The sequence below is a fragment of the Lepidothrix coronata genome, unplaced genomic scaffold, assembly GCF_001604755.1.
Source record: "Lepidothrix coronata isolate B3197 unplaced genomic scaffold, Lepidothrix_coronata-1.0 Scaffold103, whole genome shotgun sequence".
NCBI classification, from domain to species: Eukaryota; Metazoa; Chordata; class Aves; order Passeriformes; family Pipridae; genus Lepidothrix; species Lepidothrix coronata.
In genome coordinates this window covers 1,145,106-1,166,550 of record NW_016690283.1, presented here as the reverse complement: position 1 = coordinate 1,166,550, position 21,445 = coordinate 1,145,106, and the positions used below count along the sequence as shown (strand labels likewise).

General features: G+C 45.0%; 1 protein-coding gene across 1 annotated transcript in view; it reads right to left on the bottom strand.

Annotated features, from left to right (window-relative positions):
- Positions 1–289: 289 nt before the first annotated feature.
- The window catches only part of MRAS (muscle RAS oncogene homolog), a 34,611-nt gene continuing 13,455 nt past the window's right edge, over positions 290–21,445 (bottom strand). The window contains 4 exon segments of the mRNA XM_017823588.1: positions 290–373; positions 1,704–1,803; positions 4,958–5,111; positions 13,742–13,952. Of these exon segments, the coding sequence (XP_017679077.1) occupies positions 290–373; positions 1,704–1,803; positions 4,958–5,111; positions 13,742–13,952 (549 nt within the window).

The window sequence follows — 21,445 nt, the reverse complement described above, 5'->3', positions numbered from 1 at the left end:
TTTCAACACCGGCCCTTTACAGCTCATCATTAGAGTAGCCTTTGCACTGTTTGTTGAATAATATATTTTCATTATGGCCACTGCTAGTTCCTCATGTGCCTGGCACTGATGTCCTGCAAGGGTAACTAAGTACTTGTAACATACCTATGCAGATACAGGACAAGAAAGTTAATAAACCCCAGAAATCTTCCACTGCAAGCAAACCTAGCCGCTGCTCCCCATTAGCTCTCTGAGCCAGGACTCTTGCACATCCCATCCATGAGCAGTAACCAAGTGAAGAGTTTGCAGCTTACCTTATTACTCTCACGAGATCATGGAAGGCCTTGTCAACGTTCAGGGGTGGGTCCTTGGCACTAGTTTCTATATAGGGAATCTGGAGGAGAGGAGAGTGTCATGAAAGAGATTAGTAACAGCCTACATGTTGGTAGCAAACCCGTTTCGAAATGAAAGGCCTAAAGGCTGAAGAAATTGGGTCCCTAAGAGACCAGGGAAATACAGGTAAACAGAATGTTGCCATGACACCACTATCAACACCTTCATGCTTGCAGCAAGGTCAGGGAGCACTTACAAAAGGTCTGGAATAAGCACCAGGCAAACTAGCTGCTATCAGAGCTCTGGGTTTGGGGAACAATAATCAGAGACTTCATGTCGTCAGATGTTCTCTCCCCCTTAGCTGTGCTTGCAGACATGAAAATAGCCGAAGGTTGTTGAAAGACCAGCACTTGCCAAAAATTCTTGCTTGCCACATTTTATTAGGACTACTGCATGAATATTTCATGACTACAATTCCCCTCCAGTGTAAAATGATCTTCCCCTTCAAAGTCTGACAGCCAGATGGGGCCTCCTAGAGTGCTTGTCCAGCACACTGGCAGATTTATAAAACTGCCTCTGATAAGGTATTTTCATGCCTGGTCTTTTCCAAAGTGTGCATGTACAGATGGATGCAACATGCCGTGCTTCACTTTAGGTGTCCTGGCTCCTACAGAAGCCAGCTTCCTTGGGGAGGGGAAGGAGTGAACCTGCCCTGCCAAACTGCCATCGTGGCTTGTTCAGAAACAACACACAGCTTGCCGTTTAGGCACAGCAAGCTGCCAAGAGGTCTCAGGCTTGTTTGCCTTTAACCTTCCCATTCTGTTCCTCCTAAGGGAGTTGTTGTCTCCCTCTGGGTATTCAGGGCTGCTGGCATTTAGAGGTGATTAGTGGAGCAGCATGTGATCTACACCCATCTAAGACCAATTTCTCAGGCTAAACTAACATCATGAATAATGCAGAGCTAAGATAGCAGGCCAGATTTATACAGGCTTAACAACCCTGTAACTTCATTATCTTTAACAAGCTCACTTCCTACGGACACCTGGGTATATCTGGTAATGCCCGACTCTGCCTTTTCACTCCAGGAGAGTGCACTTTCTTGCCTCATTCTGAACATTTCATGTTCTTCACTGCTTGCAGACACCTTGTACATGTGGCTTTGTGATGGCCACAGCTTTGCTACAGCCTAGTGCACAGCAGAGTTTCTTGTTTCAGTGATGAACTGGCCCTACTGAAAGGAAACTGCATAGCTGCTACTTTGTAGTAGTCGAAAATGCAATTGCAAATGTTTAATTTTAAGCTTTAATTCAGCTCCAAATGAGCACAGATTTCAATTCTGAATGTCTGTAATAGGATTTACAATAACCCATTAAATAATCCCACAAACTTACGTTATGTTTTGTTGCCATTTCTCTTCCCTGTTCTCTTGTAATTTTCCGTAAATGCATTAGATCAACTTTGTTTGCCACCAAAATCATTGGAAAGGACTCTCTGGAAAAAAAAAATCAAACCCATCACCCAATTATTAGCAGGCTACAATAAAAAATGCTGAGCATAAGTTTCACTTTCTGATGCTGACATCATCTAATATTTTCAACTGCAGACATACCACACATGTGTAAAGAAACAACGAAAAACCCCCAGACTGTGCTATACATATGTTCATATTGTAAAAATTTACTTAAGTTGCATGCATGAACACATTCATTGTTATTTCTAGGGACTTCGGGAACTTACTGTCACCATTTTTGCAATGCCTGATAATAGCTAAGGTGAAAAAAGATCTACAGAATTAGCCAGGAAATTAACTGAGACATAGAGACAGATCTCAGACAGGAGACCGGGACTCTTTTGTAACATTTAAGGCATCTCAGTAACTGCATATCTTGGCAGCTGCTCATCATTGCAAGATATTGAGAGATGACGGAAGAACTGGAGTCCTGGTCATCCACTGTGGGGGGAAGAAAAGATAGACTCTGGAAAGTGGTGCTTAGAGTAGCATCAAATGGGGGAGAAAATGACTGGGAGCAAAAAGATGCCCATTAGCTGTTACCCCAAGGCAAACTGAAAGACTGGGAGTGGTAGGTCGAAGGAGGCTGGAGGGAACCAAAGAGAATTGCTAAGTTTCCAAAGCTATTACCTACCATCTCCTGTTTCTAATTCCAGAAAAAAATACCAAAACCTCTCTAATAATACTGAGTATTTCTCTAACTTTACCAGACATGTAAGTGACTGTCTGCAGCCACCACCTGAGAAGAGATCCATCTATCCATAGCATGTCCTGTGCAAGGCTCCCCCCCGCAGAAATCTCCACAGCTCCAGTGATAAACAGAACAAAGGCAGCTCATGCCATGGGAGGTGCTGGCAGTGCCTCTCTCTCCTCCAGCTTCATGACACAGAGCAAGGAACCTTTTAGGGCAGGGCCTTTTAGCCACTGCTGGGAGGGAGGAGGTCCCTTCTGATCACCGACAGTTACTGCAGTATTGTTTTATATTTAACTTTAAACCCTCTTAAATGATCCTGGTGTTCTCTGCTGTAACAGAGCTGATTTTATTGGGGTAAGGAGCAGCTGGCCACACTCATTTCTGCATAAAACACTTCCCTGAGTAACTCTGGATTTTCAAACAGCATTTCTGGGTCATTTTTCATCCAGATGATAAGGGCTCCATCTTCCCTCTGGCATGTTGCCCCATTGCTCTGGCTGGAAAAATACAGTACTGCACTCTGCATTTTAACTGAGTCTTAGAGTTATTCATTCTGATAATGTGACTGTGATTTAATGTTAATACCTGAGCACTAACAAATCTTTACTCTGATCATTCTGGAGCAAAACACTTGCTTGTCTGGATTATTTGATTCCTTTTTGGCTTGCAGCACATTGATTAGAAAGGGATTACGTATGGAAAGTATCTCATTTTTCTTGTTTACATCAGGCATAAAACTCTATGGGGACTTTGTTCCCTATTGTAAGCTGTACAATTGCTAGTTGGACAAAGCTGCTATAGTCGGAAATTTTACTATAATGAAAGTTGTGGAAAGAAAGGGGAGGCAGGCTTTGAACAGCTCTGCTAACACAGCAGCCTGCAATTCTTTTGGATTTTAAGTTGCCAAAACTGCCTGCTAGCTTGAAAACCGGGGTGTCTCTCTGCTCCCAGGTACCTGTGGGTTTGGCAGGACAGTTTTTAACTCACGCTGCTCCCATTGCTGCAATTTTCTGACCGAGCTCAGGTTTTGGATGAAGCATTAATAAGCTCCTCACGCTCTGCGCTTCAGCGGCGCTGAGCAGGGAAACTCAAACAACCTCACCAGCCTGTTTCACTTCCTGCCTCTCACACACCGCTGCGGCGTTTGCACGGCCTATGGAGGGTAAAAGTTTCAGTCCAGAGCAGAGCAAAACAATGAATACCACATCTTATTTTCACAAAGTTAATTTAGATAAAACCAGCATCGAATTGGGGCATGTTACAGGAAATTCTGTCCCATCTTCTTCAGCTTTCAGAAACAGATTTACTTTGCCCCAAGCTAAGCTGGTAGTGAAGAAAATACTGCTGTGATGTGAGAGGCTGACTGAGCGACTGACATTTTTCTTCATTTAGATGAAATCAAAGGGTGTTTTTTCCTTTACTTTTCACTCTTGTGGGCTCTGCTTTGGATGCTTTACTGGAAGAGCTGTCAGCTGTGAACCTCACATGATATGAGTCCACCCTTCCTGTGGGGAAGTTATTCAGAGCTGTGAAAGGAAGCCAGCAATGAGGCCCGAACCCTCTGGTGACTTTTCTTGATGACTTCCATAATTAAAAGCCATTATGAACGGAAAAACTAAGTGTTTCAAAGCTGCAGACATATAAGGGCTTAATTCACACCCCACCCAATGAAGATTGATCCATCACCTCTTGGACCGGGGTGGGAAGAGGGCGTTATCTTGGAAATAAACCGGCAGCTTCCCCTCGCTCTGCCAGGACACATTTACTTACCACGATTAAACTCAGTGGTACCCTCTCCCATGCACATGGGAGGGGAGCAGATGACCTCTCTGGCTTTCTCCCCAGTCACACAGAGATGTTTTATTCTGTGAAAACGGTTGCTGCAGAGCACGATGCATTAACTGCACTACAACCCTTGTAAGAAATACAGCTCCTTCCAGCATGAGAAGCACGAGTTTTTTCCCCTTCAAGACACTTGTTCACACCACCAAATTATGCAAGACCTTCTAAGGTTTGTTTGGCAGAAGATGAAGCCAGGGAAAAGGAGGATGCTGTCAGGCCACACAAAACAATTAGGGCTGAATGTTTGCTGACTCCCTGCTGGTGTTTCCAAAGTGTCTGTACTGTGCACAGAGCATCCTTCCTCCCTCTTCAGAGCCAAGCTGGTTACCTTCAAAGTGTCTGTTCTGCCTTTCTCTCTTCCAGACCCATTTTCACACCATCATAACACCACTGAACCTTTCCACGTTGATAGCACTACATGCTTATAGAAGAGGTAAAACACTTCTTATTCCTCACATTTAGGTCCACAAACTCCCACATAAGGATTTCTCTCAGGAGACCTGGAGGGCAAAAGTTGGGGCGAGATGTGCAAGCACCCCCACAGCATGGTCTGCAGGACAGGAGCCTGGCAGGTCAGGCAGTGATTCTATGGCACCCACCTGTCCTTGACTCGGAGGATCAGCTGGTGGAACCGGTCCACGTGCTCGAAGCTCGCCTTGTCTGTCACCGAGTAGACTATGAGGAAACCATCTCCGGTCCTCATATACTGCTCCCGCATTGCACTGAACTCCTCCTGGCCCGCAGTGTCCAGGACTAGGACAGAAGAGACAGGGGTTTTTAGTTACCATGAGGAACCGTAGCTGCTGTCACCACTATGTGTCCTATGGCCTTTCTGCCTCTGCTGGGCTTGCGGTCCTCTCACAGGCTGTAAGATTTGATGAAATCAAGTTGGACAGACAAAGTGGTTTCTAGTTACGAAACAAAAACCAGTCCCAGACCCCACTCATTCCTGTGTGCCTAAGCTGAAAGTGGATGCAGGGGAAGATGACCATGTGGATTTCACTTTCCTTTTCTTGTACCAAATGCTGACCACTGAATTTGGGGATTTGCTCCTCTGGCAAGACATGGCTCAAGGTATTTCACAGCCCTCAAACTTTTCCCTCTCCCAGCATAGAAAAATGCAATACTGGAAGATTATTAAAAGCCTGTTTAAATATCAGGGACAACTTACAAACTGCACAGTGAAGTAGAGCTGGGAGACAACCCACGGTAATAGCTACAAGCACTTTCCTTTTCTCAACACCTGGATGTTATTTCTACACAATTATGAGCTCTCAGAGCAAGACGGTACAGCTCTGGGGAATTCCCCTTAAACAGTCCCAAGTGGTGTGCTGAGGAGCTAAGGAGCTAACTAAAACAGGTGGAAAAGCTCTAAGTGCCTTGCATATCCTATACAGTGATCATGCTTCTGTGAATAAATCTATGCTCAAATCCCCTAAAACACCTCAGTTGTGACAGCAATCCAGATGCTGTTCCCCACTAGATTAACCTCTTCTAATGGAACCATAACTCCCTGGTTCTCCACCGCTGTCTTTCACGGGGTCCCATCAGCTACATCACGTAGAGCAAGCTACACCAGCCTCCTGGGCAAATACTGATACACACCAAATACTGATACACACCTCAGTGTTAATTCCTGTACATGGCCAGGATTTTGCTGGGAGGAGGAGGGTACCAAAGGAATTTAGGCTATGCCAGTCAGACATGGTGGGAGCTCAAAGTGCATCAGCTCCTCAGAACTAATAGTCCTAATGCATCGTTGCATCCCAGAGGCAAATGTGGGATCTTCATAGTGACTGGGAACATTTTCACATTCCAATACACTGGGCTGGGTGGGAAAACTGTTTTGCCTCTGCTGTACAGCCACAGCATAAGCATCTGCTGCACACAGGTGATGGGGAAAGCCCAGGGCACCAGTGGATGGAGACTGTGGCAGGAGCATACTGCTGACAGAGCAGCAGGGCTTGATACAGGTTTTTCTAGTCTGAACAGGCACAGAGTCTCAGCAAGATGTTCCCTGTAGGGGTAAGTACTCAGGTTTACCCCAGATTTCTAGATGGGGCCACAGTAAAGACCACTTTGCTGAATCAGCACAGGGGGCCACAGACGGACACGCTGCATGTCAAACTGCACCCCACGAGCCAGCCCACACCCCCTCACTGCATGTCTGGAGGAAAGGCAGCTATAGTGGAAGACTGGGAGATCTAAGGAAGGTGATGGTAAGCCTTCAGCCTCATTTGTTTGCCTGCCCTAAATGGTCTTGAATGTCTGTTTCCATGAGCCTTTAAGGTAAAAAGAGCTTCTAGGCCCTTGCAGAGACCCCGAGAGTTAGGCTTGTTTGCTAAGCTTGCTGAAAAGTCACCTGTGTCTCTTCATAGCCTTTTATCCTGCTTCTCCCCTCAATCTAGGAAACAAGTGTCTCAGCTCAAAGGTATCCAGGCTATTCTTAACAACTGTACAAAAGAAAGAAGAAAAACAACAGAGAAAAGCAACCCAAAGAGATTGCATGTGCCAGTGAATTTCTATGCCCTGGGCAGAATTGCTACCATGGAGTAAGGCCAGGACTGTGTAGCTAGGACGGAAGCGGAAATTAATCCTACTTGCCCAACCTGTATGGAGAGGCTGGGCTGCCCTCATCTGACTCCTGCACCAGCTAAATGCAATGTCAGGGCAGGGCTGAGAGCTGACAACACCACACACACAAACCCACTCCTTTCCCCTCTCCAATACACATACCCAATTTATGGTGGAGTGGGATAGCTTCTCTCCAGGAGCTGGCCCTTCCTGCCCTTCCTCCCCCTGAGACAGGGCAGGTGTCCGAGCACAAACTGTGGGCAGGAAGGTGGAGATGGATGTGCTGTATCCTGCATGGTAATTTGCTTAGAGGATTCCCCTTGCTCTGGCACATTTGCAAACCTTCCATGAAAACGCACGAGGAGCATTCAGCTCTGCTCTTACACCCATCAACCCATCCCCAGCTGCTGTCCCTCCAAAGCGCTGCATCCCCTTAGAGAGGGGGCAAGCCCTGGTGGGGGCTGTGGGGATACCCAAGGGACTGCACGGGGCTCTGCTCAGTTGCTCCTACAACACCTGGATCTGTGGCAGCAGCTGCTATTCAAAGGGAATTCACTTGCAGCTTTGATAGAAAGGTAAGCAAGTCCAGGCAGCATTTAAAATGGCAATTTGAAAGTGCAAGTAAAAGACACACAGCAGAGAAGGTTAAGGGTAATCTCAGATAGGTTATTCATGCAAAGTTAAGCATCTTGTGGATGGCCAGAGAAGGCCCTTGTTTTAACTTTAAATGTGCTCTTCATAAAGACAACCCTCCAGTAAACAACAGAGGAGAATGCAATCTGAATCCTTTGTAAGCAGGATAGGACCACAACAGCACTGAAAAAGGGCCCGATGTAAGCAGCTTTGCGTGTGGTGTAATCTTGTGGCATAAAAGCTTCAAGAAGACGCCTAGCTACAGAAATTGGAAAATGCAAGGAGAAAACTTGGGAAGGTAGAACTGGGAAGGTGACTGGCTTCCCTAAGGGGTGAGGAGGTTTAGCATGTTAGCCAGCATTCACCTTCATTTAAACCTCCCTCTTCTGCAGACAAGATGCCAGAAGACACAGAAATAACCATGACTAGAGAACTGTGAGTTGGTACACTTTAAACCAGCAGTTGCCTCACTGGCAGTGTAGAAACAAGGCTGAAGCAAAACACAGTATGTTTCTCCTACATCATTCTTCCAAGAACTGAAATCAGATTTGTAGGCTGCACAGCACATGGTCAGGGACTTCCAACAGAAAACTTGGTAAACTTCCCACAAACTTGACCAAAGAAGAAGCAAGGAGGAGAATTAATGAAAGCACTTGGGTAAAGATGAAGGAGAGAGAAACCAAGGACTATGTCTGATGTAGGAACAGACATCCAAAGAGGGCAAAGCCATTTACAGCTATCATGAAGCCAGCTGGAGACTAAACTAAGAGCAATTACGTTGTGAGAGCCCAGTAGGGAGGTCTCCTGTGTTGCAGGAAAGAGGCTGCTTAGCAAAGAGATGGCCTTTTCCACTTTCCAGTGGATGTGACCCCCAACTGCTGTGAACTCCTTGCAAATTGATTCCTGCCCCCTTAGAGCTTTACACACCCTTTTCCTGTGAATCCTGATGGGTTATACAAGAGTGCAGCTGCCTAGAGAGCTCTTCCGAGCAGGCACAGGAGCCCAGGAATATACACAAATTTGTCCAAAATAGAAGCTCTTGGTGCTTCAAGGTATATTATGTGCCAATGTCTCTGCAACCAACAGTGCTCTGACTGCCTGTCCAGAGACAAAGGAATGTAAATCTAAACCAAGGGCAGAGACATACTATGAACTCATGGCATTGCTTTTTCTGGAGCCTAGGTTGGATTCAGTTCAGATTCAATTACAGCCTTCCCAGCCTTCAGGGAGCTCAGATCTAGTTGTGCAGGTGAGTTCCTCACTCTTTTCATACCTAGGCAAAATTTCCTCCTACGTCTTTATCTTTACATTGCCAGGCAGCTGGGTGTGTAGGTCACCTCAAGAGAGTTTCTTCACTGTCCATGGCATCTAAGGGGACAAAGATGAAGAGACAGGCAGATTAACCCATTTTCTGTCCTTCAGCCTTTGGGTTTCACTGCCCTGCAGCTTTGAACCTAAGCTCAAGGGAAAACTTGACTTGAATTGACAAGTCAAACTAAAGAGTCTCAGGCTGAAGAAAGTCACCTCCACAGTCTCTGTCTTCCTTCCATCAGCAGCAAGAGGGCATCCCCATCAGCCAAAGGCTTCAGCTGAGGAGTTGGTATTCTGGGCACTGTGCAGAGTACTGGGGTCACTCAGCTCATATTCTGTATTCCGACACCCCCAGGCACCCTGAAGAGGTATGAGGGGCCCTTGTTGTGCACAAGGCAAGGCAGATTCTTCACTTTGTCACTCTGATGCTTCTGCTCCTTCTCAGATACAGCCACACTGCCTCTGGCATGACAGCTTTCCTCAGCAGAAAACCCACGATGGGGAAACACTCAGGCTTTTATGAGCTCTTCTGTGCCTTAACTAAATACACAGATGTTATAACATGGAAAACCCAAGTACTTGAGTCCTTGTCCTTTTTTTAAGGAAAAAGAAGAGAGGGCCTTTAGAAGAAAGACTTCCACATCAATAAACAGAATAAAGATGCAAGCCCTTAAAGGAGTTCTTTCTCTAACAAAGGGCAAATATTCAAAGCCTTGTGTTTTCCATGTTGCAACATCACAATTTTCCTGGCAGGAAAAGCTCCCCACAACCCAAGACAAAAACCCCTCTTTCAAGGTTGCAAAATCCTAGCAATTAAGGGAGGGGAAATACTGTACACACAAATAAAAGAATGAAAGTACAAATTTAATTTGAATTTTAAGGCTCTCAATGATGCTACTGAAAGTTTAAATAAAAACAAAAGAGAGTGAGCCACAAACCAACCCTTCTGCCTGAAAGCCTGAAGTGACCTTTGATCTCCCTCTGGCCTCCTGGCTGACTTATTCCCAAGTTTCCTGAGGAGAAAAGCAGACAAGCAGCAGCCTGCCCAGGGATGATTAGCAGCAAAACTCCTCGACAAAAAGGGATGCATAGGATACACAGGTGGGAAGGGCAGAGAGAGAGCTTGGGGGAAGGAACAGAGTTTGGTGTGACTGCACAGGGGTGCAGACCAGGGCTGTGAAGGTCTAGCCCAACACAAGGGTACCCAGGGATTTAGAGGGGGTCTTGGGAAGAGGAGATATAAAAGGGAAAACTGAAGCTCAGGAGTAGGAAGACAACTTCTAGGCAGTGAAAGTTTCATCTAAATCATACCAGAGGAAGGAAAGGGAAGAGGAGGGAGACCACAGCCTCCTTTCACCCAAGACACAGGCACAACTCCTTGCTTTGCTGGTATCAATTGGCACAGCCCTACTGACAGCCAAGAGTTCAGCTCAATTCACCAACATGCCCAAGCCATGTACTTGTGGTCTTCTCTTCATCTCCCTCTGTGTGGTTTATGAGCCAAAAGGAATTTTGAACCATTGGGTATTTTTTGCCATATTAAGGTATTCCACTTTTGGCTTCACTCCCAGATTAATAATTCCAGACTGGCAGTTTGCAGCCACACCACAAGGAATCCTCTGCTACTTGCTAAGTTAGCCTGTGCACAGAAAGGACCGTACAAAATTAATCATCGCAACTCAGCTGGAGCAAAAGCTGAGCAAAGCAGATTAGCCCTGGCCCCCACTTAATTCTGACCTGATGTGTCTGTACACACCTGCGTGTGGGTGCATTTCACTGAGCACATCACTGTGCTGATATCAGTGTGACCAGCAGGGAATAAATAGAGATAACATATGCTGAGAAAAATGGAGACTGCTCTTAATGTTTGTTAGAGTGGCAGCAAGCAAAAAAATGGGCGAGTCACCAATTGCCTGTGCATCTCTGATTTGGGTTAAGTGCCCTCTTCCACTCTACAGCACTTGTCCTGCATTGACCATCTTCTAAAGCTGGCATAAGGTCAACAATGAAGTGTTTTCACATAGTGCTGGACCTGACCACAACAAGCACAGGTCCCACAATCATCTGGGAGGCAGAGAACTATCACAGACTCTTCTTTGGTGAGAAAAATAGGTACAGAGACAATCCCAAAACAGAAAGCAAACATGTAAAGTAGGAGTTTGAATGTAAGTTTGGCTCCAAGATCTAAAATCTGAAATAAAAGCCTATTTCATTTCAGCCTACTTTCAGTGAGAGATTTTAGCAAAGGAAAGAAATGCTAGTCAAACATTTCATCACACTGCCAGTTACTGCTATTGAATAAATGTGGGTGGAGGTCTTCATGGAGGGAAGCCAAATGCTTTATGCAAGCTGGCTAGCAGAAGGGTTTTTTACAACATAATGCTGGTACAGTTACAAAATGCTCAAGATGCTTTGTACAAACTGCTCAGGCAACAGCCTGGAAAAGGGTGGGCTGTTTTCCTTTTTTTTTTTTTTTAATTTTATTTTTTTTAAAGTTGTTGGATGTCAATGTATTTGGCTTTTTTTAATAATAACTGTTTTCATTTGAAAACTTAGAAACTTATGCATCCCCTCATGTTATATCCTCATTTGGTAGTCTCATGTTCTAAAACCTATTTTGGGGGTGGGCAGCTGCTTCTCCCTACCAAGCACTGCATGAAACATCAGCTTGTAAAGGATTTGGTCATAAAGGACAACTGGAAAGTCTAGAATTCACCATGATGCATCTTTACCCTTCCTATCATGTTTGTCCCTAATTTTATACCATGAGTGATTCATGTAACCACAACAAGAGCAGCTGTCCCAGTAGATGGTGACCTCTGAGAATAGCCTAGATCCAAATCTTATGACAGAGAGCTGTGGCAGAAGACATGTGTGATACTCAGTCTTTATGCCCTGTGTCTACTGAGCTGAGAGTAAAGGCTCATATGCTTTTCCAAGTGAGAATATTGCCTTCTTCCCACATTTTGATTGTTCAGAATCTCAAGTGGTAGGAAAGAGAAGGAGAAGCTGCAGTTTCTCTTCTCTGGCTATGAGGCATCTGTGGGCACGCTAACTCTGAAAGCCAGGGATTCCCAGCATGCCACTCAAGGCCATGGCTGAATTCAGTTCAGGCCGAGTACAGCCACTGAACTCCATCTGAGCAAAAGAAAGGCTTTTTCATTAAAAGAAAGGGTAAGTTTCTGCTTGTTGAAAAACAATTTCTTTCTCCACTCCCACTCAGGTCAGATTTGTGTTTTGGGGGTTTTTTTTGTTTAAACAAAAATTCCAACTATTCAGTGAAAGATGCCTTTTCTACTTTTAAATAATCTACAATGCCAAGACTGTTTCAGCCAATGCAAATGTGTACAGCAGCTAGTACTGTTATACCAGAACATGGGGCATACCAGCAGAGGTAAAGGTTGCTCATTTCAGAGGGCTGGATTCTTGACTAAAAACAATGGATTTAATTTACAGAAGGATTGGATTTTTCTTTTATACAGCACTAACATTTTAAAAATAAAGGTGCACCAGTACATTATGTGATGGTTAATTGGGAGCAGGTATCGCTGATGCAGATGACAATGACAGACACGTTTCAACACCAATTTCACAAATACTCCCTCACATCAACTATTAACATATTCAGATGAACAAGTGTTGGCAAGATTACATTGTTTGGTTGTTTGTTGATTTTGGTTTTTAATACTGAGTAAAGGCTGTTCTTGTAAGGACTTTGCAGCCATTTGTACTCACTAGTATCTGATAAATCCTTAAAAGTGTGACTAAGATCTCAAGTTTCCAGACCAAGCCAACAGTCTTCACAGCAAATCCCGCCGGCATCCACATTCCACCACTCATGACAATCTCCCAGCTTTCTGTTCCCACACAGCAATGACACTATGCAGAGACACCTAAGATCTTGAGCACCTTCTTGACAAGAAGGTGGAGGTAGGAACTTGGCACAAGTGAGGCTAGATTTAGTTCAGTTGTGTTAATGGCCAAATCCATGCACTTTGGTAATTAAGGCACAAAATATTTGCTTGCTTTTATGTACTACCTAATTCTTGTATAAAGCAAAACAAAAAACTTACAACATTTAACAGAGAAATTCCCCTTATAGCTGTGTTTAGTCTGACTCATGCAGCACAAACAAACAAGTTGCAGCTTTAGGTAATATAGGGCTTTCTCCTCACCTGCTCATCAAGAAACTTTGGTTTTGGTTTTTTTAAGAGTGTGACAGTCTTTTTTGTTCCACTTTGTTTGTTTGTGTTTTGTGTTTCATTTTCGTTTGTTTTGTTAGAAAAAACAAACGAAAAGGCAGTTTTTCTTCAAAGAACTGAAAACTCTTGCTTACAACAGATCTCTAGGCTGGTTCCCTACCAGTATTTAAATGAAACAGGTAATTAGAGATGAAAACATCACACCTGAATGAAGGGAGTTAGGAGGTGTAACAATTCTTCACTGTCAGTGGACAATAGTTTTGATTAAATGTTCTTTCTGGTTATAACCCTCACTCAGTTACCCACTCACTGTTATTTCCCAGGGGATGAGCTCAACCACAATGAAGTATCATTAGCAATAGCCACCTGGCAGTGTTATAATTCACTCTTTGTAGAAGCCTGCTCTAAATGTCAATGATTATCTGTAGGTTTTTACAGTCCTGCAAGAAACATTTCTCTGCAGAACTGGAAACAATGCAACTGGAAGCAGAAACTTTGCTGGAGACCAGCTGCAGACCATGCACCACAGCTCACAGGCCAGCCTGTGCTCAAATTTGCCAGCCCACAGCAGAGCAGGAGGGACACAAGGACACAACATGCTGTGGGAGGTCTATTTGCACTTATGCTCAGCTAGAATGAAAAGTACAAGAGTAGCTTGCTTACCATCAAGAATTGCCCACTGCCCATCTATTTCTGTGTGCTTCAGGTAGGAGTCTTCAATAGTTGGGTCATAGTCCGGCACAAAAATCTTCTGGAAAAACTGAATGGTGAGAGCACTCTTCCCCACACCACCATCTCCAACAACCACCAGCTTGTATGTGGGGAGGTTTTCGCTGGGAACAGCACTTGTAGCCATGCTTCCAGTGTGCTAAACCTGCTGGAGAAAGAGATCATCTCCAATCACTCGTCAGCAATGAAAACAGGGCAATATGCATAAGGCAGCTTTTACCTGCTGCCTAAGAAGTGAGAATGAAGGCAGCCCTACATCCAAAATTGTTTTAGACAGGAGCTGCTGCACAGACCCTTCCCAAGAGCTCTACCCCAACTCAAACCCAGCACTTAGAAGTGCAGACAACTCCACTGCTGTGGCTTGTTTACTCCTGACTTGTCTACAAGGATTGCTAATTGCCACCAAATGCATGTGCAAAACTTATGACTGAAAACTTACTGAATACCTTTCCTATAGGGGCTGGATCCACACGACCATGACAAAAATCACCCTGGCTGAGTGCAGCTGTCAATCTCCAGACAGTTTCCCATTGCCAGTGACCAAATCTCGTTGGTAAGACAGAGCTGTGCTATTCTTCATTGCTTAACCCAAGGTACAGGAAACATTAGATGGTGTGTTACATCCTGGGGCCAGATCTGCAGGCAGAACTGGCAGTGATGGATGAAACCAGAGTTAAAGGTCCCATCCTGGCTCCACTAGCAGACAAAAATGCACTTAGCTATTTTCTTCCCCCTCATTTTCAAGTTTGAGAAATAAAAATGAGAAGGCAGCAGGCCAGGGATGATAGGTGGTTTTTGGTTTGCCCTTTTTTTTTTTAAAAAAAAGAACCTCCACCCTGCCATGGCAGGAAAGCTGGTGTCTGTGGCTGTGAAACAGGCAGGAAAGCAGCCTCCCTGCAGCATGGTCACACCACTCCTCTCACCTCAGAACTGACTCAAAAGAAAGAAGAAAAAAATTCACTGGCTGTAACTGGGCAATGGCAGACGTGTGTGGAGAAAAGAGAAGAGGCAGCCATTGCTGAACAGCCCTTTCCAACACTCAGCAGCAGTGACTGCTCATTTAAGTAGAAGCCAGGCAGGAGGTTCTGTACACATGCTGTGGAGGGCAGTTCCCTCCACCCACCCGTAGGAAGCAGTGATCACTCAAATCACAAAGGAAATGGGTGGCCATCTCCCAGATCTGAATGACCACTGCATTTTCTGGGAGGTCTTTCACACAGTTAAAAAGAAAATAATAATAATAATAAAAAAATCCATTGTAATGGTAAGGCTCAAGAGAAGGCAGCTGATTTCCTTGGTACTGGTTTTCCTGAAAAAAGCTATTCAGAGCAGGAGCAGCTGTGGTGACAATTTCTGCAGCCACCTGCTCCCATCCATTCTGGTTTTGCTGGTGCCCTTTGGGCTGCAGGTGCTGGTTGGGGTCAGCACTGAGGGGGGATGAGGACTGCTCAGAGGGAACCTCCATACTGTTGGCTCCCAATCTATATCCCCACCACCCCACACAAGCTTTTGGAGGCCTTCCCAGTAACTCTAGGGTTTTCTTGTTCACTAGGAAGACAACTTCAACATTTCCATTCTCAGAAACCACCAAGCTAGGCTGGTGTGCTCGGTGCCACAGCTGTGCCAGGTGTTGTACAGAAGCTGAGACTGCCACACACACAGTGCAAGTTGAATGCTGACTAATGTGATTTTTTTTCAGCCTATAGTATAAACTGGCCCCCCATTCTTCCCAAAATTCTTTCATTTTCTCTATTTTCCAAACAAAACACTTTGACTCTTCACTTCTGAAGAGGCCCCAAAGACAACTTGGACTACTTTTCAAACAGACAAGAACATAATCCCATAATCCAAGTTTAGTTTCTGGTTTCTCTAGTCCTTTCTCCAAAATCATTATTTGAGTTTAATCCAAAATATTGAACCATAAAAGGCACTTTTGAGCTGGCAAGCTTGGGAGTCCCATGTTCTTTCTGTACACTGGAAACCCCATACCTTGAGAGAGGGCTTAGTTTCTCCTCTAAAAAGAAAAGCCCATAAGGAGGAAACAGAGGATGAGATTGCTGAGCCTGAGAACTGCAAAGGTCTCTTGTCCAAGTTGAGACAAGCCAACATTTTCAGAGCAAGAAGAAGCATGATCAAGTCTGCTTGTTTCTAAACTACCTTGGGAGCAACAGCTGCTGGATGGGGAGAAGGAGGCCAAGCACCACCTGAGGTTTCAAACAGTCTTACTGCAGTTCTTCACTACAATTCCAAAGAAAAGTTTCTTACTCCTATTTTTGAGTAAGAAACTTTCTTATATTTACAAGACCACACATCAATATGCAGCAGGCTTGGCTGCAGAAAAACCTATGAATTTCAACTGTCTCATTTTTGTTGGAGGACCAACTTTTATTTCTGCATAATCCTGCTTGGGTCAGATGATTCTCACAGGCTTTTTGGGACACAGGCCCTGGCTAAAACTCTGTCCCCCCTTCCAACACATTTGACAACAATTTTTTGCTTTGCCCATGGCCAAGGTTTCACCCCATCCTCCTCTGCCCAGGCAGTATGAAAGACTGATTGTTACTGACATGGTGGGGACAGTCTGGGGATGTGAAAAACATACTCCGTTTGTACAAGATTTTTGACCTCATGACAAAACCACAAGCTGTTGCTCGGCAGACAAGCATTACATTTTCATTGACATTTTGTACCAGCCCCTTTAAATCGCTCCTAAGAAGCCTTAAGCTTATCTTTCATGAAATGCTCCACAAAGTCCTAGAATAATGTTTAGCCCATTGTACAAACTGTGTCTCTGCCCCACACACTTATCGGTTGAATCAGGGCATTTGCTTCCCATCATTTCCAGAAGTTTGGTCATACTGTGTGTCTCAGCTACCAGACTGAGTATTATGTAGCCTGGGGAGAACAGCAGGAACTGAACTAAAAAAAAAACAAAACCCCAAAAAAGTCAAGAAGTGCAGTCTGATTTGTTGAGCACAACCCCCTGTATTTTAGGTGATGCTAGCATGAATAGATGAAAACTTCCATTGAGTGTCAAAAGGTAGCAAGTCTAGATGTTTCTGCAGAATTGTTTCTACTGGTCATGGAAACCCTCCTCTTTCTACGGAGACAGCAAGTCCCATGCTCCCATCATGCATGTACATAATGAAAACCCTCTGAAAGCCAAGTACTTCAGTCCCTCTACCCCTCCAACTGCCCTGATAAGCAAGGCAAGAAGACAACTCATGCCTTGACAAGATTATCATCTTAACCAACCAGTGAATCAAACCTTTAAAACAACATGTATCACCTCCTGGAAAACACTGAGCACTCCCAAAGGTGTGCGGAGCTTCTGCACCAGCTGGTTATGTCACTACAGGCAACTGCACAAGACTTGGGCTGATTTTCATCTGTTTTTGGCAAGAGTACTGACACAGTCCTCCTCAGATGGGAGCAAGAATAAGCGTGTTTGCTGTAGATCTGATTGGGAAAAATGAAACACAAATGTTTTTATCTATTGTCTGAATACAAAGCAGCATGTGGTAATACGCTAATAAGTTCTGATGATAATCATACAATTTATATAGTTGTTTATTTTGAAGGAGCAAAGAGAAGGATCCATACCCTACGCTGACAAATGCCATCAGGGCTCCAGGTAAGTCACTGGAAGGAGGCTGATTTATACAACCATCTTCACACCCACTGGCAAGATCAGTGTCCTGACAGCACAAGCCAGTAATGCTGAGACAGTCAGAAATGTGGCTACTTCTGGGGTAGATGGCAAGGAAAAAAGAGAAACACTGATCCAAGAGTATCACTGAGGCTGAGTCTCCTAAGCAAAAATGATATTTTTATGGATTCAGAATAAACTGCATAAAACCCCATTTACCTGTCTGGGCATGGGGATGGATGGAAGGGCTGAGCTATCCCCTTGGAGCAGCCAAGTAACATAAAAACCCCAAATTCAGCTTAGCTTGTCACTGGACCACCAAGCCCAAATAGGTACCCACAAAATATACACAGTATATTCTAATCCCTATTCTCCTTGCAAAGCTTGCCCTGAATGCAAGTGGGTCAGATCTCAGCTTCTGTAAATCACTGCAATTTCTGTTCATCGGAGCAGAGTTGTGGCCACACATGACAATAATAAAATGGACCTCAGATAGCTGATATTCTGTGTGTTGGCACCCCTCTCCCTGGTTCCAGCTGTGCTGTCCTGGAGGAAGAGCTCTCAGGGCAAAGCCATTACAGAAGGTCAACAAGCTCAGAACCAAGCCCTGGATTTGCAGGGGAGGTTAGTGCAATTAAAGACGCTGGCTCCCTGACTGAGAAGCCCAGCACGACAGTGATTTATGGTCTCCATGGCAACATGCAACACAAATTGCTTAATTCTGTTATGAAACCTCCAGAAAAAGCTACAGCAGGGTCTGTGTGGGAACTACCAGCTCCCTCCTCCTCTGCTGCAGCTCTCCAAAGCAGATAACTTCAGGGAGCCCACGAACACTTCAGCAATAGGCTGAGATTTAGCACATACTAATATCTATGTATGCTGACCAGTTCCATCAGCCCATGGTCAAGGGAATTTTCCTATCATCAGCTTGCTTTGGTTCATGGCTCTTCACACATGCCCTGCCAGAGCTCTGCATACCTGAGGACACCAACCTCACCTGAGGCTGAGGAAGACTATCAGCCACCTACGGTTGCAATTAATAACTCTTCCTCTAGCCACAGCTCACTCGATTACACCCTTTTACCCAGGCACTTTGTAAGCATTAGCAGCTTCATGCAATGCCTTAAGGGCTGAAACTCTGCAGGATCTGAACACTTCCCTCTCTGTTCCTCTTGCAGACTGCTGGCTAGAGCCACACAACCACCATGACACACCCACAGACGCTCGCCAGGTACCAAAATAGTTCAGCCCAATGTGTTGTAGGCAATCCCTTGGGCTGGGAGCTACTGAGAATCCTTGAAACACAGGACATGCCCTTTTAGAAGGCAGCTGCCTCCCTTGAGTCATGCTGATCAGGACTGAATGAACTTCAGGAATTTCTCCCTCAAGTAGGCATTGACCGTGTCCCAAGCCTTCAAGATCCAAAGGACTTGTAGGTATATGAACAACCACTGACAATTATTATTAAATAAGGATTATTAACTCTTAGCTAGGTTTCCTCCAGTCTGTCAGATTTCCTTCCTGGTCCATGCCTTAAAAAGGACACATTGAGCAAAAATTGGACTCTCTGCCAGTCTTCAGTGGGAAGTCTGCATGGAAGAGATCTGTCATGTGGGGAGCCAGAGTCTGACGCCCTTTGTAGTTGTGGCATTAAGTTTTTCAACTTAATTGAAAATGTGAAATTTCAACTTTCTGAGGTTTTCTAATAAGAAGGATCCTGACAGGTGAGAGTACTCTCAACTCCCATCAGCTTCCAGGAGATCTGATGGAGCCCAGCACCTGGTAAGACCTGCACAGGAAATTACAGGCATTTCCTTTTGGAGCAGTGATCAAAGCACTATCAGATTGCTACTAAAAAGGAGGGGGAAAATAGCCATAAACCAACTGTTGCTTAAAAATAAAATCCTCTACCCAGCAAAGAGCTGCAATCAGTTGGGTTTTGAATTTGGGGGATGTAGCTGTGGGTCCTGGAAACGGCCTCATGAATTGCTCCTCTGGGCAATAAGATGCTGTATCCCAAGGGCTGGGTTCCCTAAGCTCCTCACTGGCATCCTGTGCCAGCCAGACCTTTTCTCCTTTTAAACCTAAAATTGCATCACCTCCCCCATCACACAGATGCTGCTCAGATTTACTGTAAGAGAAAGCAAACACACCGGGGGAGTAATGAAGCACTTGAGATTCACACAAAAGGCAGCTAAAGGCAGTAGCTGCCTGATGAATACTTGGTGGTTATTTCAGGAAACACAGAATTATAGCCTGAACAAATAATAATAATAAAAGCCACGTCACTGGAAATTGCTTAGGTGGTAGGCGGCCCCCCATCTCCTTCCACTGCAAATCCCTAAGCCATGTAAGAAGGAGCACTTGCTGTAGCACTGAGCAGCAGCTTTCCCAAGGCCAGGCTGGGTTTAGGGACTCACTCATTTTTACTTGGAAGCACGTGCTTGTCAGTGTCCCCATCTGTATGTAAATGCAGCACAGCACGAGTCAATCTTATTGACAAATGTAATCTAAAACGAACTCTGCTTCTCTCTCGCAGCTCCTCCTCCACCTCCCACAACAACTCCATTAATCTTCAGCCTGTTTCTCTTGCTGATGCAGTGCCCTTTTCAAAATACGTAAGAAGATTCCTGTCACTCTGACAAGCCAACAGTCAGATGCAGAAGCCAGATTATTTTTTTTTCATTATTAAAAACAACACTTCAGTCAGATTTGGGTCATTTGTCGTTACAGCACTGCCAATAGCAGTTCTGTAAGAGAATGCAGATATGCAACCAGAAAGCAGCTATGCAAGATCCATTCTTGTATCTCTAAGACCTCAAATAAAATTGTATGGTTGCCAGTTTAGGGGTGTCCACTGGAGGCTGATCCAAGTCTTTTGCCAAGGTACAAAATGAGAATATCCTTGCAAAGTAACTGGGGCCTGAGAAAGTGGATAGCTCAGCTACTTTTACTTCCATCACTTCTCGTGTGTTTAAATCCACCATCCTTTCCTTACTCATTTATTTCCAAAGCTCTCAGGAGACATTAGGGGATGACAGATTCCTGTATTACTCTTGCAAATTCTTCATTAGTGAGGCCAGGAATGCCTCTCCTATGTTATCATGGAACTGATGAAGCTGACCTAAACATACTGTAGCAAAAAATCAGATAGCCAAGATGTTCCCCTGCCCTGGCCAACCACAGATAACACAGCAAGAACAAATTTACAGTGGAGGAAGCAGCTTCAAATTCCAATAGCTGCCCTTCCTGCTCACACAATCCCTGGAAATGGGCAGCTTCCCTCCTACACATCCCAGCCTGCTGACACGCCAATAAAAAGACCCCAAATTCACTGCCCTGGATGGTTTTTCTGCTCTTACATGGCTCAGTAAGGTTTCTGAACCAACAGACCAAGTGCTCCAGCAATGCTCTGTGTGCAGCCCAAATGTTCTGCTACCTGCATGCAGCCCTGACACTGGTGATGCAGCCAGACGTGCATGGCACAGCCAGATGTGCAGCCTTCCCAGAACAGCCCTCCCAGCCTCATCCAGCTTCACCTTGGGCAGGTGGAAGTGGTCCAGGCAATGAATTCATGTACCCCAGCACAGAGCTGCGAGAGGATTCTAAGTAGCACCAAGAACTACCCAGCATGGACTGTCCTCTTAGCTCCACCCTGCCTTGCTCACCACAGCCCCATTTCCCTCTGCCAAAACAAGGGGTCCATCCATCCCTCCGTCCAGCTCCTGGATGGCTTGTTGCACTGCAATCTTATGGGCACTGTGCTGTCTGCACATAGGGCAGGCATGGCTGAGCCAATGCACAGACTTCATGGCACCTATGGATGTCTTGGAGATGGTTAACGGATAGAAAGGGTACAGGGCCATCTCATTCCAGTCACCCTCCCGCAAATCAGTCAATGTATTTGGCTCCAAGTTTGTCTTCCAGTCAGGCTCAATTCGGTATTTAATGCTTTTTACATCTCCAGTGTTGCTACCGGATGTCCTTCA